Source organism: Malus sylvestris, chromosome 17 (genome assembly GCF_916048215.2).
Source record: "Malus sylvestris chromosome 17, drMalSylv7.2, whole genome shotgun sequence".
Taxonomy (NCBI): Eukaryota; Viridiplantae; Streptophyta; class Magnoliopsida; order Rosales; family Rosaceae; genus Malus; species Malus sylvestris.
Window position 1 is genome coordinate 10,235,509 of NC_062276.1, and position 15,593 is coordinate 10,251,101.

Sequence of the window (15,593 nt, forward strand, 5' to 3'; positions counted from 1 at the left end):
TAAACCAAATTGAGATGATATGAAAAGTAAAAAAGAGTTTGTCGATACCATGCTCCATTTTAAGTATTCCAATCCGTATTGTTTCCTTTTTGGGAAAATAACCCCTTTGGTTTTGCAAGTCGTAGCATTCGTTAATGCATTTTCATTGGAGAAGAAATTTTTAAAAATAAAAAAAGAAGAAAAAAACCGAAAAGATAATAAAGCAAAAAAAAAAAGATAAAAAGAAAAAGAAAAAACTCCTCCAAACAGAAACAGAAACTCCTCTGCTGGTACGGAGAGAGATGGGGGAGGAGGAGCAAACCTCGGTGGGAGTGGGAGAAGGAGAAGAAGTGGCAGAGAAGGAGGAGGAGGCAGAGACATGGAACCAAAGGAAACAAATCCTTATACTCGAAATCTCCTCGAAGCTTATCCATGGCGATCTCGAATCCAAGATTGAAGCCGCCAGAGATATCAGAAACTTGGTCAGAAAGTCTTCCACTTCGTCCTCGTCTTCCAAGACTCGCTCGAAGCTGGGCGCGGCGGGCGTGATTCCGCCGCTGGTGTTGATGCTCTGCTCTCCTAATCCAGATGCGCGCCAAGTTTCCCTCCTCGCGCTTCTCAACCTTGCCGTCCGAAACGAACGGTAACTTTTGCTGCTCTGCCTTTGAATTTATCTCTGCTTATTCACTGATGAGGTTTGAAGGAATAGAAATTACTAATTTTGTCGATGGGTTTTATTTGCTTTGTGTTAATTTTGGGAAAGATTGAAACTTTTTGTGTTCTGTGATTGTTTTATGATTCTTTGGAGATGAAATTAGTTGATATGATGTGGGGTTTATGTTTTCTCGTATTGGGTTGCTTTGCTTCTAGATTTTGATTCAAAAAATGAAAAGAATTGATCACATTACTTGGGAAATGAATGGATTTTGATAAGTTGGTTGGTGATTTCTTGATTGAGATTAGTGAATACAAATCATCTTTTTCTGTAATTGTGTGGATTTGATGACTTCCTTATTTACTAGCTGGGCGAGGGTGACATGATAAGCAGAAGAAGAAATAGATGATAGTGTATTTGCCCTCTGTTTGGTTACTACTGATGAAGTTGGGATTGGGCCAAAGAGTTGATACTAAAAATGATTGTTAATTTCGGGAAGAATGAGGTTCCTTTCAGTCCAATTTACCGAAATTTCTGCCTCGTGATGGTTATTAAAAGAACAAATGAGAGAAGGGGCAGTGCTTGATAATGTCAAACTACTTGACGGAGAGAGCTTTTTTTGAAGAATTTTTTCTCCTTTTACCGATGTATTGGAAGATCCAGCTGGATCTTGATTCCTACCCTTTCTTACTGAGGATTTGTCCTTTTTGCTGCAAATGAGATGGAATGCCCAAAGGCTTGACCAATGAGATGGCTTTGTTTGTATATGTATCTGTTAAAGAGTGTGAGGCTGTCGAGTTCAGTTTTTCATTTTAGTTTTGTTTTTATTTGGTTTCCTTTGTATGCATGGTGATGGAAACTTGTGTGGAAGTTAATAGAGAGAAATTTCTTCTCAGAGTTTAAATATTTGTATTTTAATTAAATGCTAGTTCAGAATCCATTGGCTGGATTCAGATAGTCACATACTTTATTGTCTCTATCTTAATGCTGCACAAGCATTCTGATACCAGAAAGTCACCTTGAGTAAAAATAGCACTTGTTGCTGTTATTGCGCTTAAATGGTGTCCTTTAGTCCTTTTTTGTCTCTTTTGTGGAGGATTCTCCTAACTATAATCATGTGAATTCACATTGTGGTAGATATGGTTGCATTATTATATGTGAAATTTAAAGTGGTCCCTAGTACTGCAATTCTTTGCTCTTTGGCTATTACCCTCGTTTTAGGTTATGGCTGTTGCTAGTATAATATTCAATATGTTGTCTGTATGTCTCATTGGGTCCTTGTTTGATGCTAATTAGGAATAAGGTCAAGATTGTGATGGCCGGAGCCGTTCCCCCACTTGTTGAGCTCCTCAAATTCCAAAATGGTAGTTTAAGGGATTTAGCAACTGCAGCAATCTTAACACTCTCAGCTGCTGCTCTGAACAAGCCAATCATTGCAGATTCTGGAGCGGCGCCTCTCCTGGTTGAGATCCTCAGCTCCGGAAGTGTTCAAGGAAAAGTTGATGCTGTGACTGCCTTACACAATCTCTCCACCTGCAAAGAGAACTCAACTACTATTCTGGATGCTACAGCCGTTCGTCCTCTTATCAACCTCCTCAAGGAATGCAAAAAGTACTCCAAGTTTGCTGAAAAAACTACTGCCCTTCTCGAGATCCTCTCCAATTTCGAAGAAGGACGTACTGCAATCTCAAACACAGAAGGCGGGATATTAACCTTAGTAGAGACTGTTGAAGATGGATCCCTAATCAGCACACAACATGCGGTTGGAGCATTGCTCTCCATGTGTCAGAGCTGCCGCGACAAATACAGGGAACTCATTCTTAACGAAGGTGCAGTCCCAGGTCTTCTTCGACTGACAGTAGATGGCACAGCTGAAGCCCGGGAGAGAGCTCATACGCTACTAGACTTGCTTAGAGATTCTCCCCAGCAAAAGCAACTGGCATCCTCCGTTTTAGAGAGAATTGTATACGACATTGCCACAAGGGTAGATGGAGCGGACAAAGCAGCTGAAACCGCAAAGAGGTTATTGGAAGACATGGTTAAAAGAAGCATGGAGCATAGCATGAACCGAATCGAGCAGAGAGCTGCATCTTGTACACCTTCGAATACGCAGTCTACGTAATAATTTTGTTTGGCTGTTGGAGTTTCACAAATCACTGGGGTAAAAGTTATTTGTTTGGTCAGTTAAAACTCTGCACCCTGCTAAATCGCCCTCCAGTTACTGGAGTTTAAATGTCGGATTGGAGTAAGGGTGAATTGTGAGTCCATTGTATATCTCAAACTTTGTTCATGTATATATATAAAATCGCTCTGATATTTTACCGCACATTTCTTCTGACCACAAGTGAAAATATAGGCAGTGTCAAGTTGGTAATCCATGTCCAAAATTTAAGGATATCGGAAAGGGGCTTGTAGCTCAGTTGGCTCAAAGACGATTCCTTGCACTAGAGATTTTGTTTTCGACTCCCTCTCCTCCATTAAACAAAAGAAAAAAAATTTATATAACTGAAGATACCTTGTATTCAAAGCAACCCCAAAAGGTGGAGTGCTACACGGAGTAATTTATCTATATTAGGAACGTTATTATGGCAATATCTTAAGTCATTCACACGCTATCAAACATTTTAGCTTTCTCACATTCGGTATACCGCATCAGTGTCATTACCTATATAATAGGAATGTCAATATAACGTCGTCTCAAGTCAATCACACATTGTCATGCGTTTTAACTTTCTCACATGTAAATGTGATTTAACTCGCGAAACTGCCTTACACGACATTCTGGCTGCGTACATGTCCGCTCTCATGCTCCTGGAAAATGTGGCAAAGGCTGGAATCCATTCCTTTCTGTACTTTAGCTCAAGGACAGTTATCTATTTAGTTAAGGCACCAACCTTAACATGTGACATCAATTTAGGTAAAAAAAATTGTTAACTCGGTAACTAAAAGAGCTGATATGTTGGAGCTTAAAATACATAATTAATTTATTAATTAATTACTTTAACTATCATTAATAGTAGAAGCTAAAATTACATTTTTACCACTGTCGGTGTGTCTGTAGTTGTTGAGCTGTGAAGTCGACACTTCCCTTTAATAAACACCGAACTCAGCAATTCATTACGGGTGGCGCAATACGCCACACCACTCATCTCCTTCCACGCAGCCGCTTCTTCCACGTGGAACCATCCTAACGGATAAGCGCAGTACACCCCCTGCGCAGTCTAGAATTTTGTGATATGGTTTAATGGTCACAATCGTCCCTCACCGAAAAGTAAGAGACGTTTGAGAGAGAAAATCCAGCAGCTGCACACAGCTCACACTCGCACTGGAGAAGCCAAGTCGACAGAACCGACGAAAATGGTGACGAAATGAAGCTTTCCCGACGGTTCTAGCTCCATCTCTCCACGTGGGAAGCAGAAGAAGAAGGTAAAAATCTTTGCTCGTCTGCTAATCTTTTGGCTTCGTACATTGCATCGATTCGTAGATCTCCAAAACCCCACTTGGAATTTATTCCAAGATCTGAAATTAAAGGACCCAAATCGATAAAAATCTTATCTTTTTCGAATCCCATATAGTTATTTTTTCTCCATTTTTTGTACTAAATCTTCGTTTTTTTTGGGTGGTTTGGTGATTTAGGCGGTTGTGTTTTGTGGTAAATTGTGGATTTGGTTGGTTGTAGAAGAAGCTTCTAGTTCCGAAAAATGATGGGTCGGTCCCCATTTGCCAGAGCTGGAGGCTTTAGGCCTGAGAATTTGGGCCCCAATGCCCTTGCCTTGATTGGGAACCTTTGCTTTACGCTTTTTGTGCTGGGAGTGTTGATCTTTACTATCATTGCCGCCACCTATGAACCCGAAGACCCGTTGTTTCACCCGTCAACCAAGATCACCACATTCCTCACATCCAAATCCAATGCCACTTTCAAGTCCGATGACACTGTGGTCCGGACTGGTGAGAATTTCTTGGCTCCCAATCAAACAGAGATTGGAAATTTTATCAATATGACTGATGTTGTTAACTTGAGCGAGGGCGATAAGTCGACCACGGAGAATTCTGAAGCAGAATCTGCTAGTTGTGAGGGTCCCATTGATTGCAGGGACCCGGAAGTGTTCCATTTGATGATGAGGGCCACCATAGAGAAGTTTAAGGATATTCATTTTTACCGGTTTGGGAAACCAGTGCGGGGTTCGGATGATAACAGTTGTGATATGGCTTGGCGGTTTAGGCCTAAGGAAGGGAAGACTGCTTCTTTTTACAAGGACTATCGGAGGTTTAGCATTTTGAAGTCTGAGAATTGTACTCTTAGTGTGGGTGATATTGGAGAGTACCATACTGGAGTAAATGCCAGGAAGAGGAAGAAGAAGGCCGGATTTGATAAGCAAGGGAAGACTGAGGAGAATTCTTTGCCGGTTGTTGGGGAGATTGTGAATGATACCCTACCGGTGGTTGAGTCTGAAGTTTCATTCAGTCATGGGAAATACTTAATATATACGGGTGGTGGAGATAGGTGCAAGAGCATGAACCATTACTTGTGGAGTTTCTTGTGTGCTTTAGGTGAAGCTCAGTACCTGAACCGAACTTTGGTCATGGAATTGACTCTTTGTCTGTCTTCGATTTACACTTCATCCAATCAAGATGAGGAAGGGAAGGACTTCAGGTTTTACTTTGACTTCGAGCATTTAAGAGAATCTGCATCTGTGTTAGACGCGAAGCAGTTTTGGACAGATTGGGAAAAATGGCAGAAGAAGGATGGGTTGGGTCTGCATCTTGTGGAGGATTATAGGGTCACACCTATGAAACTTAATGATGCCAAGGATACTTTGATTATGAGAAAGTTTGGGTCTGTGGAGCCAGACAATTATTGGTATAGGGTGTGTGAAGGGGAGACAGAGTCCGTTGTTCAACGACCATGGCATTTGGTGTGGAAATCAAGAAGGTTGATGGATATAGTGTCTGCAATCGCATCAAAATTGAACTGGGATTATGACTCTGTGCATATTGAGAGAGGGGAGAAGGCACATAACAAGGAGTTGTGGCCTAACCTTGATGCAGATACTTCACCCAATGCGCTGCTCTCAACCCTACCGAACAAAATTGAAGACGGGAGGGACCTCTACATTGCAACAAATGAGCCGGATACATCTTTCTTTGATCCTTTGAAAGACAAGTATACAGCTCACTTCCTTGACGAGTACAAGGATCTTTGGGATGAAAACAGCGAGTGGTACTCTGAAACCACTAAGCTCAACAATGGAGTTCCGGTTGAATTTGACGGTTACATGAGGGTCTCGGTTGATACAGAAGTGTTCCTGAGAGGGAAAAAGCAGATTGAAACTTTCAACGATCTCACCAACGACTGCAAGGATGGTATCAACAGTTGCAGCACCGCGACCAGCTGATCCCCGCAAATAAGGTTTGTGACTTCGTTATTTGCTACACTGCCGATATCCACGTGTACCGTTTAGCTTTTTGTTATGTTTTGCATTTGAGAAATTGTAAGCCTGAACTGATTGTCTTAGAATTAAGTAGCTTTTGTCATGAGTTTTGTACTTGTAGAAAAAGCAACTTTCAATATTTCATCACTTCGAATTTCGTAAGTGTTCAGTTGAACTTGGGTTTTGTTTGATGTCAATGTCGATGTATTGAATCATGTGATCTTGTGGGGAGTTGTTCCAGAATTTTTTTTACTCGTCTCTAATCATTAGCCTTCAATAAATAGTTCACTTTTTCTTTTATGTTGGTTCTTGATTTTTAATTTCTTTCCAACAAGGGAATTGTTACCCGCATTCCAAGAAAGTCATAAAAAAATAGAAAAATGTAGGGCAAAATGACTAGTTTGGAGTGCTAATGAGGATTCCCGACAACGATTCCCAAATTTCCGTTCTCTTTTATCTTTTACCTTGAGGAGGACATTTAATTAGAGAAGGTAACCACCAAGTTGCTAGTGCTTCTGTTAATGTTATTCTATTTTCACTTCTTGCACTCTCCTATTTCGTTTTTGCTGTATGATTGAATAAATTAAAGAAGAATCAAAGGACATAATAAAGCAGAGGAGTGCATTGATAATCGAGTAAAGTGTGAAAGTCGCTACTTCATTTTATCCATTCGCACTCATCGCTCTTGTTTTCTTGTTTTCGTGCTATGATAATCGAGTAGAGTGTGAAAATCGCTACCCTTTTAGAAAGGAACAATCCTAGGTATTATTAAGAAAATAAATAGTTGGCTGCCGATAACAAAACTTGTTGGCCAAGCATTACTACAATCACAATGTGATCCAATAAAATAACAGGCTTTTATCAACAAAATGCCATCTAATCCTCACTTTTCTCCTAACTCTACATCCTCCTCTGATATAACAAACATCCGAAAGAATCAGAAGGAAAATTTTCCAGTCCGTATACAGAACAAGTACACATCAATCGGGCAAGTCTCATTTTCGCCCGGTCTTCCACTTTATGACCGGAAACAAGGTCACCTTTCGGACAGAATTGTTAGCCCTGCCTTCCGAAGATCGTAACATTGAAATCGTTTCTGGAGGCGGATCTTTATGCGACTCTTCATCTGAAAATGGCTTCACCTCAAATGCACCTCTAGTGAAACCTCTAGCCACCTGAAAGAGGTTTACGCCTCTTGACAATCAGTGAATTTCAATGCAAATCATGAAAAAGTTAAGGCGATCCCATTACCCAGATGCACGTATCAGCTACAAAGTACGGGGCAAGAATGTTGTGTTCGTTTGTACTAATGGAACTGATGAATCTAAAGTTTCAAGTTAACCATTATTCGCTTGTGCATTTCGCATACCATAGAGGTCACTTTACATAAGAGGGTGGTGTGAGTGGAGTCATTCATGTCATCCTAAATCTTGAACAGAAACTGAAGGATTGGGATCAAGAATATTCGTCGGTTTTACGTACCTTTAGTAGAATCCAGACCTTGAGGGAACCTCTCAAGAATGCAAGTCTAGTCCTTTTGCCAGAAGTTAGGTACAGACACATGTGACGGTCAACTCTCAGAATAAATTTCGGCCAAGATTTGGGGTTTCCTGGGTCCGGTCTCTCTTCCATCATCGCCTGATAAAATTTCAACAACTATTTACTTTTCTTGTTATTTCCATAAGTCCATGCCTTGACAGTTCGGAGACTTTAACCATTGATCTGTCTCTCTCAACAGCCTTCTTAGCTTCTTCATAGACCAATCTCTTGTTTGCTGGAAATAAAGCAGTGCCAAAGAGGAATTCATGAATATATATAACTTCTCAAAATTAAAACGATGACGGTTCAGAATCTTTTTATGTATTTTTATTAACCTGCCTCCTTTTCCCCATAAAAACATGAAGTTCTGTAAGTTTCTATACATCCTAGGGACAAAACCAGTTACGAACTTATGGTCATGCCTAAATATGTCAATAGCACTTCCACAAACCCACAAGAGAGGGAGACTTCGACTTACACTCATCAGCCATGTCAATGAAATCTACCACAATTATGCCACTGATATCTCTCAGTCATAACTCCCTAGCAATCTGAAACACGTTATTCACTGTCAAACAAGTACCTTAAGCTTAAAGAATCAGATGAAAAATAGGAGAATCTATCTTAAAGCTTTGAAATAAAGATATAACATCTTTCGGAAATCGGACCGCAACCAAGTAATAGTTGCATAAACATGGTAATATGCTCTGTTACCATCTTACAAGTCACAGCTGAGTAATATGTTGCCTGGCAAGAAATATACAAGTTGCTTATCCGTGCAAGGCAAACAAGTCATAAAGAGAGAGCTAGAGTTCAGCATGTAGCATACCTCTTTGGCAGCTGCAAGGTTGACTTCTAAAATAGCTTTCTCCTGTGAATTTCCATGGCCAAACATCCCAAGTCCTCCATTTACATCAATAGAGACTAATGCCTCAGTTTGCTCTATCACTAAAGAACCTCCATTAGCCAGTGGAACCCTGTAAGGCAATAGATGTAAACATCAACAAAAATAGTCGAAAAATACTTCTCTCCGCACCCCCAAAGAAAAAAAGAGAAAAACCAAATATACAGGGTCAATGAAGTGAAGAGATCATGAAACAAAAATTAACTAATGGGTCAATACGCATCTTCAGAGTTAGAAAATGTGACAACTGAGAGCATAAGCAATATTGCCTGCCACTCATCTTTTACTGAGCATGCTGTTGATCTCTTCTTCTATCTTAAATTCATCAAAAAGAGGAATTTTTTTATTGTATAACTCTACTCGATCACAAAGATCAGGGGCAATCTCCTGAAGGTAATTGCTAACCTGGAAAGCGTGATAAAAGTTGACCTTAGTATTTCATAGCAAAATATCATCAGAAACCTAGTGATTACACTGTTGCAAATAGAGAAAGATAAATCATCAAAGATATACAAACAATCAATTGTAGACATGTTGAAGTCTGGAATCATAGGATGCTTTTTCAATATCATGTTCTCAGTTTCTCCTATTAATAATCTATGAACGTATACAGCAATTATGATCAAACTACACATCACACACATTTGTCTCAATCCAAAAAATTCTTGACAGTTTCTAATCTACTAAAATATTCCTATATGATAATTTAGGCCATACCTCATGATATGTCCTGGGAGAGTCAACCACCATTTTCTCAACCTGAAGCATCCACAATATAGGAATAAGACTGCACGATTTTTGTAAAGTTTGAAGTGAAGAAAATAACGGAAATGACAAATAATAGGTAGAAAGACTTCGATATAAATGATAAAACACACCTTCTCAATAAAATAATCCTGGACAACTGAGAGTGACCCATTGCCCGTTGGAGAATCACAGGAATGGCCCCTTCCACACCTTCATCTGCTGCAAGAGCTGCAGATTTTGCATGTTCTGTAATGTTTTTCCAAGTTGAAACAAGGCCTTCTAAATCCTTTTGCAGTTCCTCTAAAGAATGACCAGCAGCAACAGTTCTTACCGTCAGACCAAAACCAGGAGGCTGCAAAGTTTTTGCTATGACTTTTAATTGTGTACGCCAATTTTTTTGGAGATTCCGATTCTATCACGAGTTAACAATATCTGCAACCCAAAGAATCAGAGGTGTTATAATTCATAAAAATAAAGAGTAAGGAAAAATTGAAGGAGGCAAAGGTTGAATCAAAACATACCCAGAATCTGCTTTTTAATTGTGTACGCCAATTTTTTTGGAGATTCCGATTCTATCACGATTCTATCACTAATAGAAGTTGAGCCCCTCTGCTATTTGCCATACGGTCGCCATCAGAGTACACATTATCGTCCATTGGTTCAGTTAAGAATGGGTTCAACTCTAAAATCTCATTACTTCAAATTAAGCCCTTGTTAAGTTCGCCATCAGCGTTCTCCATAGGAAGATTTAAAGCTGGCTTTAATTCAATTGTATCACTTTTAAGGTATTGCATAATCTCATATTCATCTGTCGAACCACTGGAAGCATTTGAGTGTTCAGAAACATGTCAAGGAAAGAGATTGCATATACTAAGGCATTATGAGAGAGATTTACCTCTAGCTGGAGCTGAGAATAAAAGTTGTATTGGAAGATATGCCTCCTCTACCCATGAACCCCATGAACGAATCGGAGACATTGTGGTATCGGTCCTCATCCATGAATCCCTCACTATAATTTTTCCACTTTGTTTGACAGGTAAGGGTACAGATATAGACAATTCAGGTCCAGGGCTCCAAGTGATGTCATATGAAGGCCACCTTTCTGTCTTTATGAAATAGTTATACTTGAAATTGACACCACCATTAATCTGCCAAACAGTAAAGGGTGAATAAGCGAACCTTACAGCCTATAATAAAATAAAAATGAAATATTTTTATGTACCTCTCTGTGTCTCTCTTCGTCTTTTTCCCTGGAGAAACATCTCTAGTTACTTCTATGCTAACGGGAAATCTATAACTACTTATTTTGTCATATTAGAAACATGTGTATGGATTTTGTTGTTTGCTTTTATTTGTGCAAGTCATAACAAATAAATAAAACTCATATTTGACAGATACCATAATTCATGCATCATTTCATGCTTTACAAAACCAACATAATCACGTGTTACTTTGTGCAACTTGGCAAAAGTACCTTGACTTCAGCCTTCCATAAGTTTGTATGTTCCATAGGAGACATTAGTATAGCAATCCCTGGCTCCCAGCAGCCAAGAACAGTAGGATCCCCAGTAATGTATAGAAACTGGCCAGCTTCTAGATCAGCCTCTATTGTCCAGACTATCTTGCACATTACTTTAGAAGCAGCATTTGACTTTCCTGAGAAACTAGAATGTTCTAGATCCACAAGCCGTTTTTAACTATAGGAAAGTACTTACTGAAAGGATGCTGTCATTGATGTGTAACATTAACGACATAATAGTTTACTTTAGTACCAAGAGAGGCATTCTCTTACAATCCTTGTTTCTTATTAGAGTTGAAAAAGGAGGTTACATATTTCCTTATCATAGGTAGAAACAAGACTAAGAATGATCATCGTGGAAAGGAAAACTTCAGATTACAACGCTATCGCTCAGACCAGTGAGGCATAATGCTAAGAAAAATCTCAAATTAATTCTTTTCATTTTCGTAGTTGTCTGTCTGAACTCTGAACATAGATGAGGATGATAAGTCCTATAAGTAGAGAAAATACTACCACAAATGCATCTTTTTCTGCCAGGAGGTGGTGTGTAGGTTGAAGTTCTCAAACCGGACAATAAAATGAGCTTAAATGTATTAATGCAAGACTAACACAGACAAGGAAACAGTATCAAAGATGTTCAAAAACAGTACAGTTGCGTTACCTTTCTCTATGGACATCATAGGAGAACTCAGGAAAGAACTATGCTTTGCCATACAGAGAGTGAATCTGAACGCATTTCCGAGGGGTATGTGATGGTATATATACCTGCTCTGGTACCATAATGTATTAAATCCTTCCATGGAGAGAAAAAGAGACAAACAGAGATATACAAAGTACGAAGACAGTCAGACTTAACAGAAGTATTTTTTAAAGCATTTCTATGCAATTTTTTCATCTTGTTTTGAGACACAAATGCTGAAGTTTCCTTAGTATGCACAAATACGGACAGAGGAACTACAGCAACTGGCATTTAATTTGATAATCCCACATTTCATCTGTCGAACGATGTTTTCATACCATGCACGGACAGGGGTAGAGTAACTACTAATGCTGGAAATTTCATTGGAACCAATGCCTACCACTTGACATGTAATCAAGCGAATATATTTCAAACTCCATTAATCCTGTGCCTCATGCTTCCTATGATTTGATTAACCAAAAACATGAACATAATTACCTTGGGTACTGAAAGTTATACAGGAAATAAGATGCCTTTGGTCGCGTATCGCTGCTGTAATAATCCGCTTCAACTTAAACACAATTTCCTATCAAGATGACACTGACTCTGATTCCCAAGTGTATGCTGACGTACATTGCGAGTAGAGCAATGCTGAAAACGAAAAAAACCCAAATAAGACCCGGTTCCAGAACATCGAAAAACGCAAGCTTTCATACTCTATAACGACAAAAGACGCTCAATTCAATGTGCATAATTCGAAGCATATAAAACCCAAACAAATTCAGAAGCACAATCAACAACAAAATTTGAAAATTTTGAATTTGAAACGTACGGTGATAAAAACCTCAGGCTGACGGAGCGAACGAGCCAAGAGGGGGAAGAGGGGAAGTGGGTCTGTTTCGTGAGGAGGTGGTGTTGGCGCCGAGAACGAGCGTGGGCTTCCGGGACGCCCATGAGACGCCGCGACTCCAGTGCTTCAGTGGAGCAGGGGCAGTGAAAAGCCGTAATGGGCGGTGCTGGGATGGTAAGTTAGGACTGGATGAAGGGGCCATTCCGTCATTTGATGGGTGCTGAGCTTAAAGGCTTCAGCTTTGGGACTGTGGAGAAACTGGATAGAATGAACTGTTGCTGCTTTGTGAGTGAGTTGGGAGAAGAAGAAGAAAATTATAAAATAAAATAAAAATTACCGAAAAGTACAAGAAAAAAAAAACTTTAATTTTAATGAAAAATGGTAAATAAATGTGTAGTGAATAATATAAGGGAAATGTAAAAATATGATTTTTTTGTTAAAAGTGAACAGTACTGGAAATGTTTCGTTAAAACTTCCAAAAACAAAAGATGTGAGAAATTTTAGAGAAAATTGTAGTAATAATCCCTCAACTTTAACTCAGTTGGAGTAAAAGTCATCAACTATTATCCTTTTCTTCTACTCCCTCAGAACTTTTGTCAAAATGAATCATGGGCCACACAAATGAGGCTGAATCGAGGGACAAATATGGTTCCTCAACTTTAACCCAATTAGAGAAATGATTCCTCATCTTTAACCCAGTTGTAACAATGATCATTCCACATAACTCATTTTGACGGAATTCTGATAGAGTTAACAAAAATGATCATAGCTACATATTTTGATGAGTTAAGGAACCAATGGTAATAAATATTTAGTTGAGGGACCATTGCTCCAATTGAGTTAAAATTAAAAGACCATTTATAATTTTCTCGAAATTTTGACAGCCAATAATTTCTTATTTGGTATATGAAATGTTACATTGTCAAGTTATGAATCATAAATCGCTCTCTTTGTTTATCAACTAAAATTGACAAATTTGACAATAGAGCATAATGTCAGAACATAAATTTTTTTCTCAATAAATGACCGTCAAATATGTTTCAAGTATGGACAAGGATTGTCTACCCTCCTTGTTCTCGTGCCCTCCCATGCTCTCCTGTTTGTGTTGTCACGGTTAAGCCACGTCAACATTTTATATTACTATTCATTTTTGTCTTATTATCTCTATGAAAAAAACAATATAAAATGTTGACGTGGCTTAACCGTGATCACACAAAACAGAAGGGCACGGGAACAAAGAGGGCAGACAATCCTTGTCCTTCAAGTTTAACCCTACTTTCTAAATATCAACTTCCACTCAATAGTGATCAACTACTTCTCAATAGGTATATTTCTCCTAACCTTTCAGATGTTTTTCACTAACTCACAGTTTTACCAGTTTGAAACTCTCTTCAAAGTGAGCTTATCAAAAAGCTCATTTTCAACTAATCACCTATGAATTATAAATAGCTACATCACAGTTTTGATTCGTAACCAAAATTTTATTTCGATCCTATTGGCATAGTGTCTTGGAAATTCATTCAGTACCACCATAGAGCATCTTTACAAGTAATGGGTACTGCCTGCCTATCCCATGTTAAAGGTGCTGCAGAAACCTTGAAATTCAACATGGCCTTGATTCTCTTTCCTGTTTGTCGAAATACAATCACGTGGCTTCGTAAAAATTGTTCGATCAACTCAATCACATTATTAAAATTATGCATTTTGCGTTGAATATAGATATATAATTGAATCATGCATGAATATAAAAATAAATGATTATACCATGGATGGAAAGTGATAGAAGAAAAAAGCCAAGGCAGCTCACTTTTCAAATGAGAAGTTGTATACATATTAGCTTCCCCAACTCTTCTTCTAGACTGAATGCACCAAAATGGGTGGAAACGATGAAGATAAAATTACTTGAGAGGCAGGTCCCAAAGTGAAAATTACAGTCAAATATGGCTACTTCACTTGAAAAAGAGAGAGAGAGAGAGACAGATCATGTCTAATGATGGCTCCCATATTCTGGCTGTAAGTTGTAACTGCCCATATGGACACACCTATTCACTTTATTAAAAGTTTGTCAAAAGCATAACAACATGGCACCCCCAAATATGCTTGGCAGCTTTTTTGTCTTCCACAAATAGCAAAAGTTGGCAGTTTTTTTTTTTAATTTTTTTTATAGGGAATTGTTATTAGTAATTTAAAAATCTTATTTTTCATTTTAAATTTTTTATAATTAGAAAGAAAAATACACTTGTGAGTAGTGTATAATGAGATTTTGGGAATGCTAATTACAGTTCTCTTCTAAAATTTTACTTAAGAGCAGTCATTTAATACTATGGTATAATGATTTATTTATTTATTTATAAGTGAGAGATCTTAGGTTCGATTCTCATCGAAAGTAAATTTGAACCACATTATTGCTAGACTCCATTATGAGGATTAATCCACTTCCCACCTTATTAACAAAGATAATATTGTTTGTTCAAAAAAAATATATATACTTAAGAGCATGTTACTAATTTAGAAAATGTACTGATATTACTTTATTACAACTTTTCATATGTTTACTGACACGTAACATATTAGAACTATTTCAAATTCCAACTTCCAAAATATATTCGGCTCCCAGAATACAATATATGTAATTAAATACGTGGAAAAACAAAATTTTAGATTAATCAACAGGTTCATGTTAAACCAAAGTTCAAGAATTTAGCTTTGAGTCTGCCCAAGGTCTCTTTCATCCCCATCAAGTTTTTTGGCTTGTGATGACAGAATGCACTGCACTATAAGGTGCTTGAAAGCAAATGACTTTATTACTATTTTCATCGGTGGAGAAATTCTTTCGTCTAGACGCAAGTGCTAGACATTAGACATGAGGCTAAAGTGAGTGGTACCATAATATACGGGATGGAGTGTGTGCAGTTCAACCACCTCCGGTTGTGTGCACTCAAGAATTTCTTCTTCATTTTCCTTAGAAAGTAAAACAAATGATAGTGCTATTCACCCACCCATTTTTACATTCCACATATCGTTGTTAATTTTTTGTCATGATCTTCTTCAATCATTCAATTCAATGGTTGAAAACTAAAAGGAGCGTGTAAGAAGTAAAAATGGATGTGTGGATAACACTACCGTAGAAGAAAACACATTTTACTAAGCTACAAAGAAAAAAAGGACCACCATTATAACGTTATTTGATCTTCGGGTTTTTTGTTTTGTAGCTATTTTTTCTTCCAAACAGTTGTTTCAAGTGTTCAATTGATGCTTTCAATTCTTAGGGTTTGTTCCATTTTCTCAA

General features: G+C 38.2%; 2 protein-coding genes and 1 pseudogene across 2 annotated transcripts; 2 read left to right on the forward strand and 1 right to left on the reverse strand.

The window, feature by feature from the left end:
• The first annotated feature begins 222 nt into the window (after positions 1 to 222).
• LOC126610808 (U-box domain-containing protein 3-like) lies at positions 223 to 2,960 on the forward strand. Its single transcript, XM_050278945.1, has 2 exons — positions 223 to 622; positions 1,931 to 2,960. The coding sequence occupies exons 1-2, from the start codon at positions 282 to 284 to the stop codon at positions 2,754 to 2,756; spliced, it is 1,167 nt and encodes a 388-aa protein (XP_050134902.1). The 5' UTR covers positions 223 to 281; the 3' UTR covers positions 2,757 to 2,960.
• Positions 2,961 to 3,887: 927 nt separating this feature from the next.
• On the forward strand, positions 3,888 to 6,366 carry LOC126610804 (uncharacterized). Its single transcript, XM_050278941.1, has 2 exons — positions 3,888 to 4,060; positions 4,271 to 6,366. Exon 2 carries the CDS (start codon positions 4,336 to 4,338, stop codon positions 6,028 to 6,030), a length of 1,695 nt encoding a protein of 564 aa, XP_050134898.1. The 5' UTR covers positions 3,888 to 4,060; positions 4,271 to 4,335; the 3' UTR covers positions 6,031 to 6,366.
• Positions 6,367 to 6,670: 304 nt separating this feature from the next.
• Positions 6,671 to 12,602, reverse strand: LOC126611773 (ribonuclease E/G-like protein, chloroplastic; annotated as a pseudogene).
• Positions 12,603 to 15,593: the final 2,991 nt, after the last annotated feature.

What these genes read in the sequence shown, in the direction of transcription:
- LOC126610808 (XM_050278945.1), top strand. Translation starts at nt 282, where the DNA reads ATGGGGGAGGAGGAGCAAACCTCGGTGGGAGTGGGAGAAGGAGAAGAA. An exon ending in CTTGCCGTCCGAAACGAACG is followed by an intron (nt 623 to 1,930) that starts GTAACTTTTGCT and finishes GATGCTAATTAG; the next exon opens with GAATAAGGTCAAGATTGTGA.
- LOC126610804 (XM_050278941.1), top strand. Translation starts at nt 4,336, where the DNA reads ATGATGGGTCGGTCCCCATTTGCCAGAGCTGGAGGCTTTAGGCCTGAG.